Source organism: Manacus candei, unplaced genomic scaffold (assembly GCF_025592945.1).
Source record: "Manacus candei isolate 608988 ecotype Guabito, Panama unplaced genomic scaffold, ASM2559294v1 h1tg000077l, whole genome shotgun sequence".
Taxonomy (NCBI): domain Eukaryota; kingdom Metazoa; phylum Chordata; class Aves; order Passeriformes; family Pipridae; genus Manacus; species Manacus candei.
In genome coordinates this window covers 1,782,246-1,794,908 of record NW_026138125.1, presented here as the reverse complement: position 1 = coordinate 1,794,908, position 12,663 = coordinate 1,782,246, and the positions used below count along the sequence as shown (strand labels likewise).

Here is a 12,663-nt window from a genome sequence, read left to right as displayed (position 1 = left end):
CCAAAAAGCCATGTTTTTGTCTTAATGAGTCCATGAATAAGTGTGCCATACAGAATCTGAGACTAGGTTGTCACAAATCTCCCCTCTGGGCATATCAACTATTAATACATATTTCTGAATTCATGCAGACTAAATAAACTGAGAAAGATATATATGTCAGTGAAAAAAAAACCCCTGGTGACTAAGCAACTATCTTGTTCCTTAAATCCAACTAGGATTCAACAGGTTGTTCTGCTGATGTGCACTACAAATCAGGTCAGCAAGTTTAGATGCTTATGGCAAGCAACTGTTCCTGAGAGACTGATAATGAGATCAGGAACTAAAAGTACAAGAGCCTAAGCTAGAAAAAGACTTGAAGAGAGGATCCCAGCTCTGCTCCAGCACTCTGCAGACAGAAGAGACTGCAGATGGGCATTATAACTTGTTCTACACCATGAGCCAAATAGAATAACCGTCACAGTATTAATTACATATTTTTCTCAGCACAGAAGCCAAGCATTCAGCTCTACCTTTTCTGCTACCACTGGCAACATTTTACTGCTTGTCTTCAATTTTAGGTTTGTTTTACCTCACAGATTGATCATTTACTTGTAGGTATCACTTTTCAAGAATTTACTCTGTATAATCTCAGTCAGACTAGATGTGGTTCAGAAAACCGTGCAAGACCAATATTCTCATGCCAAGGAAGAGAAAAGAAAAGAAAATATAAGACATGGGTGCTCTCACACTCTCATATTGTTTGGTCTTATGTATGGCACATGTCCTGATCAGTTCCTTTTTCAGTTGACAAGAGGCTTAAAATAAGGTCTTTTTAGGCAAGAGGGAAGGCACACAGAGGACACGGGCATGCAGAGCATGTGGGCACACAGAGATAGAGGTAACTTGGAAGAAATTCAGTTATTAGTAAGCAATCTCTTTGGAAACTGCATGAGAGAGACACTCCCAGGGGTGTCAGCCTGGAAGAAGGAGCCACACAAAAGGACTGTGGACAAAAGAAAAGGACCACTGTGACTTAATAACACAATATACTTTAACTTGGTGAAAATATGACCCAATCTCAGTGTTGTTTTTCTGCTGCTCTGGTCTGCAGGTGGGAGACAATACAGTAACTGTAATATTAAAGAAACAAAACTCTGGTATTATTACAGGAGAGAAAATGAGATTGCTCACTTCTAAGACTTTTAGTGAAATGTAATTTCCAGTTCAAAATGCAGCATATTTTTGGTTGCAGATATAAGAAAAGAAATAATTGAAATACACATTTTCTTATGACTGATTAAAGGTCACAAAGACTCCAACACCTTTAATTTCCCATTATGTTTACCAGCTTCTGCATTTTCCAAAATTATTGTCATATCAAGACTAGATTTTTCATTCTGTCAGGAAGGTATACATAAATAGCGAAGGATCCACATCATTCTAGTCAGAAGTTTCCTATCAAAAAGACTTCAAAATGTTCAACTGAATTATTTAAATATATTAATTTTCAGGAAAATGGGTTTAGACAGAAGAGATACTTTTAAATTAAAAGTCATGCTTTATTCTACTGATCAAAATAAATTTGCTCAGGCATATGAGTATAGAAAACTCACCTTCCAGAAATTATCTACTTTGCCATAGACGAGAGATTGATTCTGCCTTTTGATGTCATTAATATGCTTAATGTCACTGGAATTCAGGTGCTGCTCAACCACAAATCCAAGGAAGCTGTTATCTGGAGTGTGAGCTGTAAGAAACAGAGCATATTCAACACCTTTGAAAGTACCAGCTAATGTTACAATAGAGTGAATGTTGTCAGAAAGGAAGTTATAAGGAACATATTATTCAACAGATCATCTCCTTCATATTAATACTGAAAGATAAATTTGCTTGCTTTATTATCAAAACCAGTTCTTATATTTCTGCCCATGTGCCTACTGAAGTAAGCAGCTATTTTCTGCCTTGTTTCTGATAATAAAAATTCTGCAGCTGGGCCGATTCCAGCGATAATGATTTTTTCTGTGTGTGCTAAGCTTTATTTTATTATTAGAGATAAAAGAAACAGAAGAAATCTAGCCTGACAACCTCAGAAATGCAATACCAACAATTTGAAAACCCCCTGGATTTATGCTTGTTATCAAAGCTGTTTGTTGCTCAATGGCATAAATAATTTTTACTGAATTTCTTGGGTTCACCTCTTACACCAGAATTGCTAACACCAACCATCCAACTCATTGTGTATTATGTATCCATGCTAATTACTGGCTGACAAAGTCACACTATGTAAATCAGAATATGAATTTTATTCCCTAATTCACCCAGATATAGCAATCATAAAATATTGAAAGGTAGTAAGTGAAGTTGGCAAAACTGTTCTTAATCCAACGCCCAGACAACAAAAGTGCACACAAAGGATAAGTAATTTACTCATAGTTTTTTCTATATTATTTCTAGCTTCTGTTGGTCTTTTTCCAGCAGTGACTTCCAGCAACACTGGCCACTGTTCTCCTTCTACAGAGACATGGGCATTTAGGCTCATTAAAACTGTTGTTTTGTTTTGGGGTTTTTTTGTGGACAGGGTGTTTAATTCAAGGCTTCAGGCAAACATCCATGCCTACTATATAAGTTACTCCAATATGTGGGTTTTTTTGGCCTCTCTGAAAAGTATCATAACCTCACACAAAAAGGCTGCAATAAACACAGGATCTCCCCTATAAGTCTCCCTTGTAATTCTGGCACACAAGCTGACAATTATTAAGTACATTTTGCAAAGTTAAAGAATCCAAACCAAAAACAAACAAACAACCCCAAAGACAAAACCCTAGGCACTCACGCTACATGCCATGTTAAATTTATAGTCAGAGTTATTAAAAAAACCAATTTTATTGCAATTATGAGGTTTAGCTTTTTGATTCCTGAAAATTAGCCAACTGGATAACGCAGTAGAAGACAGAAACCATACACTGTGTACACATCCCTCTGCATTACATTTAGTCTTTCAAATGACACTGTTTTTCACAAAAAATGCCTCAGCAACTGTTCTGCACTCACTCAGACCCAAGGACTTTTTAGAATTTTGCATAGGAAATGGCACACAGCAAATATGCCTGAAAAGGGGCATTTTTCCACCCTTTCATATTTTTGGATAAGAGACTGCATTCAAAGGAGAGGCAAGGCAGTACACTCTCAAAAGAAAAATAAACCTTTGTTAAAGTTAGATTTAGAACTGGTGGAATTCAGTGCCTCAAACATCACTGACAGGAAGCACTCAGATGGTTTTTTAAGCAAGGTCATGCAGTTTTAAAAGTACCAGTGCCAGTATTTTGCGTAAAAGTATTTGAACTTAAAAAAAAAAAAGAAACCAAAAACATAAAAAAACCCTCAGAGAACAGTCAAGCACTTGGTAATATGCCACAGGTTTGAATATGACATTCTTGTTGCTCAGTAATAATTTTCTGCCCTTATAATCAGAGTTCTCAAAACATAATAGAGTCTGGGGTTCTTGGGAAGCTGTCCAGGGTTCCAATCCGCCATAAAATCTTTACTGAAGCATAATATGCACTTTTAATCACAACCTCATAAAGATGGTGTTATCTCTGCAGCAGAGAACAAACAACAAATATAAACTTTAAATATTAAAAAACACGCCAACTCTTCTGCACCTAGTAAAAAAAAAAGTAAGATCCTTGAACAATCTACAGCACTGGAACCACTCAGGTTTCAGAATGAGTTTGCCTGCAATCTGTTTACCACTTTTCCTGCAAAGGAAAACCCACAGTCATTTCCAGTAGCAAAAACTGGAAACGGTTATTTATTAAGATTCCAATATAGTCATATGCTTTGGAAAATTCATTATGAAGTGATTTTCTCTGAACGAGAGGCTGTAACAGCAGTCTGTACTGCCACAAAAGAGATCTCTAGAGAGATTTACTTTCTTCTGCGTTTCATGGAGTGGGACTGAGTGGTGCACGCACACAGCTGTACCACAAGTATTCATCCAACTGTTTTCCTCAAGTGCATCACCACCCTTGGTGTTATCTTGAGCAGGACCTCACATACAAATTTCCCAACAGCTGGACTACTTAAATAAAGCACGACTGAGCTCCTTTTCTGTTTAGGACATACACCAATAAATATTAGCAAATGTGGATACGGAACAAGTTCTGCTTACTAATGTCCAGAGACAAACTCTGCAACCACTTCCAAGTCACATTTCACCACCACATGTTCTGTTACTTGCTTCCAAACAACTGTGAATGCAGTCTTTTATCTTTCGAACAACCTTCACTTATATTTCTCCTGAAAAACTTGCGGAGCGAATGTTGACAGACAAAATATGCCTCTCTCAAGAATTTTACAGGGCAACTGAAATCAAAAGCGTGTCAAGCAGACAGCAGCATGTATAATTCTGCTGTGAAAAGCAGAAAAGTTTGAAAGACTAGACTACGAAGTCTGATGAGAGGGAACAGTGCGTGCCCTGGCCTGAGTTTCAGACGAGGACCAGCACCAAACTGTGGAGGTCGGCTGGTCATTACCAAGTGTTTCCTTACAGATTTGGGCTGAGCAGCTGCTACACACAACATACACTGCCCTAAGCCTCACTTACCCTCCAGCCAGCTGGCAGTAGTGACTTTCTGCACCTTTCAGAGATAACACACTTAAACTACTACTACCATGTGCAAGAGAAAGACCCTTTGATTCTAGAACCTAGTGCCATAAAGTCAAAGACTAGGTCTAGAGCAGGTCACAGTAATCATTTAATCTGACCCAATTTATAGAGAATTTATATTATTTTTTGTTTGTTTTGTTTCTTTTTTAGGTTTGGTTGTGGGATTTTTTAGAAGATATTTATTGATGCTTGGAAGATCTACAGCAATGCTGAAATCTACCACTTATTTTTCAACAGCTTTGTACATTGCTAGCAATTAAATGTTAATCAGCTCCCCTCAGGATAAATATTCACAACATGAAGACCCATTAGGTGAAAATTTTGAGAAAGCCACAAAAAAGTAGAGGCAAAATTTTTTTTTTTGTTGAGTATTTATCAATCCTGAATGCAAAGAAATTGCAAAGGAATGGCGCTTCTCACTTGCTGAGGGACAGAAGCAGAAATAGAAGACTATAGCTAACATAGTTACAAACTTCTGTTCAACATGATGAAATGCAGGAGTGCAGTTTATAAAAATGTAATTGAGCAAGTCTGTCAAAAATCTATTGCTCCATTGTGAGATTAGAGAAGTCAAAACTAACAAAAGCTCACTGACACTTGAGAGAAAAGCCAAGCACTGCTTTCCACAGGCATCCAGAGAATAAAGTTCCTTACCACTCTTTACATTAGGTTGATATTCTTATTTTCTGATTGCTGGATAAAAGCATGACAGAGCTTTAGCATAGCCCACAGACACTTACCTACATGATTCTGCCCATTTAGCAGTTGCATTTTATTAAACCGTGAATTCGTCTTTCATGATAAACAGATTCTTCTTAAAGTCAGCACTCCTTTTTTTAAAGTTCTAAATTACTTATGGAGAGGTACTTACGGAACATTGTATAAAACTGCTGTGGATTAAGGTTCCACTTTCCCCATGGTGTCTTGTGGCCTTTAGACTGGGCATAGTGGGCATGGTTAAACTCTGGTTCAGTTCCAAAGGAATCCAGAACTCTTAGCATACACCTAAAAGAGAAAAACAAATTTACTGTAGGTACACATATATATGTATATTTAAGAATATATATACATAGCTATGATAATTAACATGTGTTTTGTCTTTGTAACTGCGGATGGCGTAAAAACTGAAGGTACATTTTAATTTCAAACGTTTCTGTTCATATTACATTCACAAAGACATCATGAACAGAAAATTCAAGGATATATCAGACATTCAAATAACAACCCTGGAGCTTATTTTGGGTTTGTTTGTTCTTACAGAATGAAGTTATGCTTTGGCATCCAAGTAGAGTTTATTGGAATGCTACAGTGGTCACCTGCATTTCCTAAGGCTCTGAAGTAGAATTTAGGCAGAAGAAGAGAGGATTCTTCATCTATTTTCTGAAGTTCTCAACCATTACCACAAAATCAAGTGCAGCAGCTGAGGGCCACATGCCAAGAAGATCAGAGCAGAACACTACATTGTCTTTGGACAACTGTATTTAGGCTCCAGGTTCTGCTCTTAGACCTACTGAAGAAGCATTGAAAACAGTTTAATTTGCTGAGCTCTTGCAGTCAGACAGACCATTTATTTGTTTATGAAACATTTTATCACAGGCTTTTGAAGAAACAATATAGTAGTCAAATGCCTGCAAAAATCAGCATACAACAGAGAGAAACTCTGGCACTGGATCACAAAGAGCCTGGGATGAGAGAATCACACTCACTCTTTATTTAAACTCCTATTAATGACTTGAAAAAGAAATCACTTCGTTTACAAGCGTCTCCTTTCAAAAAAAAGGCCCATAGTAGAGAACAGGCAGAAAAAGTCTCAGTGTGAAGAAGACAGCACGTTATAGCATGTACATCCTAGAAGTTACATTTCCAAAATGCAGCCTGACAGACCTTTTACATGGTCTGGGCAGGAACTTTATGGCCATCACACTGGCCACTGGCTCCACTGCAAATGAACTGGATTATATGGCTCCAAAGCTGCTGACCCTGACATTCTTCTACCCCCCAGAAACAATATTTCAGAAAAGATTTATACAGGATGTGCTTCCACACCATGTGCAATTGTGTTATAAACACATGAACTCTTATCACTGCATATTGTATCACCAGGCTTGTACATGCTGAGGAAAAAACACAACCCCATGGGTGGCAGAGAAGGGAGTTGGCTGCAAAAGTTAATGTTAATAATGGCTTTATTTTCCCCAGTTTTCAACATTTCCCACGTGAAAGAATTTAGCCCTCAAAAGGCTAAAGAACTTAGCTCCAATCACTTTTTGGTTTTAAAAGATGAAAGAATTTAGTCCCCAAAATACATTTACATATTTCTTATATATTGCTCATTTCTCTGAAGTATTCATTAATTTGGGAACTAGAAAAAAGACCCAGCAACATTTAAACTCTCATATGAAATGCTACCTTTGTATTTCCAAGTACAAATTGATCAAAATTACATTTTTTTAAACCTTCACAGAGATCTTTCAAGCAAAAAGAAAGTCAAAATATACAACACATTATGATTCACCAAACAACAAAGCTGACAGATCAGTTTCTGTACAGTGTTTTATGTCAACTGTTCTCAATGAAAATATTTTACAACAGTGGCAATTATCTCTGCATCATACAAAATACTCCAGTAGGACCAAAACGACTTCTGCACTGATGAATCATTCAGTAATAAAAACCCTCTTATTTCTTGGCAGGCCTTAAAACAAAATTCCTCTCAAATATACAGCTTTTGGCCAGGTACTTGAGTAGAGGGAAATGAAAAATGGGATAAAGCTACTGAAAAACTTCAACATTACTGGAGTTTGTCAAATCATATAAGTAAGGAGCACTACGTTGCTCAAAGTGCTTTGTTTCCTCTTTTTTCCTGTATCCAGATTTAAGATATGTAGCACTAATGGTTCACAGGGATACATGGAACTATGTCCAGTACACACAGGGTCTCTGAATCAGGGCAGGAAATGTGATGCATCAGAAAGCTAAACCAGAAAGCAGGGAAAACAAAAAATATTTATGTGATTCAGGAATAAAATAAGTCAGAAAAAAGATGGTAGCAAAGGCTGCAAATGTGTGCAGAAATGGTATGAGAGATCAAAGCTTCGAGTGGTGAAATTAATCCCTGAAATGCAGCAGAAAAGAATTGCTAAAGATTTAAAACCTAGAAATGAATGCAATTAATACCAGTTATGCTGAACTGACATTTTAATATATGTAGGAATACCTCAGTTGTTTACCCTACCATATTCTCCATTTGTTTCACTTCATGGTTTAAATGTCTTTCAATATTTTTTTTATTTATTTTTGCATACAATGCCTTAGCATTTCTAAAGTGAAATAATTACTTTTGAAAATGACAAAACTTTTTTTTAAAATTAAACCAGGGATATATTTTAAATAAAAATCTTAATTTGGTGTACTTTTAAATTCAGTTTTTCACTCTGTTACCCCCTTCCTTCCTAAAATGTCACCTAGCTTTAGCAGTGAAGCTGCAGAGAATTACAGCATGCCCTGAAATTGGTGTCAGACTGATAAGTCTGTTCTCTGCCTAATTAAAAAGATGACTGGTGGGTAGCAAACTGCTTTAGAAACATCCATATTAAACTCTCTTTTTCGTGTAACACATTAGAAGTTACCATTTTGGTGCTTTTTAAAAAAATCAGACAAAAGTAACCCAGGATTATTTAAAGGGAGTTTTTTTCCATAAATATTGAGTAGAAGCACAATCTTAACTGCGGTGTCCTACTGGAAGTATTTTACACATTTATTCATACACTTCTCCCATCTGATGTTATAATTTTTCTCTAGTTCCATCTACTTCAGCTCTGTTTAAACAAGTAACCCAGAGCAGCACAAACTGTTAAATACAGAGTACATAAAAGCAGTGGCTGCAGACACCTTCCTGGGAGCAGGGTGGTTGAAATCCAATCAGTTCTGCTTTGGAAGCTCTGTAGGTGCCCTGAGCTCTGGCACTGCAATGTGCCAGCACAGACACACGGATTCCAGTCTGTTCTGACATATGTCCAGCCAGCTCAGACCAGGAGCAGCTCCTATCTGCCCATGGAAATCCTCAGAGACAGACACACATGAACTTTCAGGCCACAGAGTACTTGCATTTAAAATGCAAAAACTTAAGTTAGAAAATAACACTCCTAAAACAGATGTATTCTAGAGAACATACATGAAGCAAGAACTCTGCTCATTTTTCAGGATAGCTGTCATGTTAATTTATTTCGAGAAAAAAGTCAGTTGGATTTTTGGCATATGGGAATGAGTCATTGCTAGAGAGACTGTATAAAAAAAATGAAAAAATACCAGATTCTTACATGCTGTATGGAGGATGTGGGTGCTAAGAAAGGCAATGGGCTGCACTTCTCTAACTATATTAAGCTACTAATTTTATGTTGTTTCATTGCACATAAACTGCATTAAAATATCCCAACTTCAGAGCTGAAAAACCCAGCATGTCCAGGCATTCTTCTGTTTGAAAATAAGGTGCACTCGAAAATGAGATCTGTTTTGCTATATTCATGCTATTTACAGCACCAATTATACCAGAGATAAAGCAACTACTACCAAAAGTCACTGGTGCTACAGAGCTCAGCTGTACAAAGCAGTATTTCAGAAATACTCCCTGCCCAAAGCAGCAGGGTCATCCTTTCTGGATAACAGTTCTAGAAACCTGATTTGCAATTACCAAAAATTACCTCAGGGTTCAAGTTCACCCAGAAAGATTATATAAAGCACTCTTACCAAGAGACTGTTCTGAAGGCAGAGGGTTATTCTACTACTCTATTCCGAACTGAAGTGAATAAAAACATTTTAAATCATTTGTATTTGAGTGTGGTCTGCATAAACCAGACTTAGCTGACCTGCACATGTCTAATAAGAAACACTTCTTTAAAGACAAACAAATATTTCTACTGACATTAAATACAACTGAGAGAGAAAACAAAGTTTGTAAAGAACACCGGCTATACAGCAGTTTTATTTTTGATAGAGTTTTTTTACTGGAATTAATTAAACAGAAACACACATTTATACTGTTATACTACACTTAGTGTTTTCTAGTTAAAAATATTTTAATGACAAAACTTATGAGGTAACTCAGGATGCTGAGAGAAAAAAAAAATGATTGCAAGAGGATCCTGAAATAGGAGACAGCATGCATGAAGCTATGAATTAATTCTCCTGCTTTAATCAATTTTGTAGTCTCTGCTAGACTCTGGACCCTGTTTTGGACACTGAACTTTAAACAAAGGATCAAGTAATTAGAGAGATTCACAGCAAATGCAAGAAGTTTGATGAAAGGTGTACAAAACCTGAATTTTGTATGTAATGATTCAAACTCCTAAATTTATTTTTTAAAAAACAAATTGAAGTAAAAGCAGTATATAAGACATCCTAGAGTCTGGTAGAGAGGAGAAGAAAGTAATTTGTTCCCCAGAACCATACTAGATAAGCAATAATGGGCACTTTGCAAGAAACTAGGCCAAGAAAAACACTTTAAAGAAAATCTTAGCTACATAAAACAATATGCTGGGGCATCTTCTGCAGTCTTCAGTTAAAGACTGGGCAAAAGTCTCTCATGAAGGACAAATGCACCCTATATATTTTTCAGCAAGGCCATGGACTTGATGAGGCTCCTTTCCATTCCATCAAATCCAGTATTGTAGAAGAAAGGCAATAAAATATTCTTAATTCAAAAGCCTGACAAAAACTACTACTCTACCTAAGGTATTTAGAATTAAATCCAGTTCTGCTCTCCTAATCCAGAAAACATCAGCTGTTACCACAAAACAGGAATCAATGAAAAGTGGATTGATAATTCGAGATTTAATGATTCTATGAAATAGAAAAGAAAAATTGAACAGCTAATCTAATAATCTCAGTATCATGGTATATTTCCTTATCTTTGTTATAGAATATACCAAGTAGGAAATTGAAAGCAAACAGGAAGAAACATTTAAAATTTATAAGAAAGTTTCATATGCTGACCACAGTACTGGATGTGATTGCCTAGTGACAATTACCTCTGGCAGACAGACAACCAACTGTAGCTCAGTGGAAAATGGGATTATCTTTATTAGCAGGCTGCTAAAAACTAGAATATCCATTTACTCCCCTGCTTCAAAAAAGAGATTAAGAGTAATCTAATCTGCAATGTTGATCACAGTACTCCCACTTAAAATCACACTGGAAAGATCCAATGCTCTAGAAAATCCTGGGGTTGTAAGAACACACTTTTTCTGCCTGCAGTGAACACCTTTCAACATCTTCCTTCAAGTAGGATTTACTGGATTTATGGATCATAAAACACAGCTAATTCGACAAGGCATAGAAGAATCAAAGTCAGTAATTTAGATTTCGTTTTCTTTTGTGCTGATAGGTATTTGTACAACACAGGGGAGGCTTGCTGATCTAAAGTTATTGACAAAAAAAACGAGGTTCTAAAACTGCAGACACTAAGAAGACTGTACAAAGTAATTTCTTGTGACCCTCATCTTCTGTTTTTAATGGAAGGATGTTTATAGACTAAAGAAGCAACAATAACTGCTGTTATTCTTCGGGCCTGCCCCTAAAGACAACTCTCAGTATCTTAAGGAATGGAACAGAGAAAATTGCATTGGGCAATACAATCAGAATAGATAAATCTCCAGGATCATCGATCCAGTATGGTTACAAACACCAACAAGCAAAACATGCCTTTGGTATTCCAACTAAACAACAAAATCCAATAATCTCTCAGCTCATCTACTGATTTACAGAACATAGCAGTGGTGGAGGCTCGGTAAAGAAGGGAGGGAAAGAGGGGCAAAGATGATGGCTGAAGAAGATAATATAATTCATTAAGATTAAAAATGCTTGAATTCAAGAATCTCAAGCTTGCTGGAGGAGATGATGATGGTGTGCAAGAAACACGTAATAAATAGCTCCTTTATTCCTCAGAGCTAAAGACAACAGAGAACCACATTTTCACTTTAAAATCAATTCAAATTCAGATGAGTGGACTCACTTCAGTATTTTTACACGTGTTATTCAACAAAAGCTCTTTAAAAAAGCAGTTTAGAGGTCAAATAAGTGTTATACTTACTGGTAATGAACCCATGATGGACCAAGGGTTTTCTTAAACTGAGTGAGTCCCACGATATCAATGTAAATGAGTTCTACAATTTTATCTCCCTGGGTAGGGCAGCCAGATCTGTTACCTACAACCTTCTTCATAATCCTAAACAAAAAAAGAAGGAATATGAAAAACATTACTTTCAAATACCTTGAGTTGATGCTGTAATACTACTTATTCCAATAATTCCAGTTTCAAAAAAGGGTTACTCTTTTATTGTTTCCAAATCTCAAACCATATAAGAACACTCAAATGCAAGAGATGCTCAGAACTTATCAAAGAATGTTTATATCGCACTAAAGTGATAATTTTCATGAAAAACCTCACCTAGTTTAAACAAGAGAGTAATATGGTTGGAACGTTTAAAAACAGTCTGCTTTAAATTACTGAAGTTATATTTAAATTATAAAAGTTATTTAAAACAATTTCTGACTTCCATTGACAGCTTTATAGTACAAGAGTTCTCTATGAAACAGTGCTCTCATGTTTGTTAATAAAAAATGAAAGCTACAGAAAAAGTCTATCTGCTCATGTTTAAAACAGATGTTTTATGTCTAATGCTGAACTAGTAGGAAAAGCAGGACAACCAAGAGAGAGGTAGCAATTTGAGCTGACATAAGCAATTAACTACATCAAAAGTAATATGTTTAAAGGATTTAAACCTTTATTTTAAAGTGAGATACTGAGTGAAGAAGAGAAACTGAAGAAGAGGACACAGAATTAGGCTAGTCTGTAACATTTCCTAGTGCAGCTGGTTAAAGCACCTGGAATGTTAAAGTCTAAGCTGCTTAGTTTGAATTTTACAACATTCATTTATGAAGTCCCAGGAGCCTGGAGCTACAATGAAAACACATTATCCTTTCCATGGCACATATACTTAGCTCCTGAAAATAATCTT

At 36.3% G+C, this 12,663-nt stretch overlaps 1 protein-coding gene across 4 annotated transcripts in view; it reads right to left on the bottom strand.

Moving 5' to 3' along the window:
• The window catches only part of MGAT5 (alpha-1,6-mannosylglycoprotein 6-beta-N-acetylglucosaminyltransferase), a 121,315-nt gene that overhangs the window by 32,409 nt on the left and 76,243 nt on the right, over nt 1-12,663 (bottom strand). For all 4 annotated transcript variants that reach the window (XM_051810272.1, XM_051810275.1, XM_051810274.1 and 1 more), the window contains 3 exons: nt 11,736-11,870; nt 5,520-5,653; nt 1,593-1,726 (listed from right to left, as the gene is read on the bottom strand). In XM_051810272.1, the coding sequence (XP_051666232.1) occupies nt 1,593-1,726; nt 5,520-5,653; nt 11,736-11,870 (403 nt within the window). The remainder of the gene's footprint in view (nt 1-1,592; nt 1,727-5,519; nt 5,654-11,735; nt 11,871-12,663) is intronic.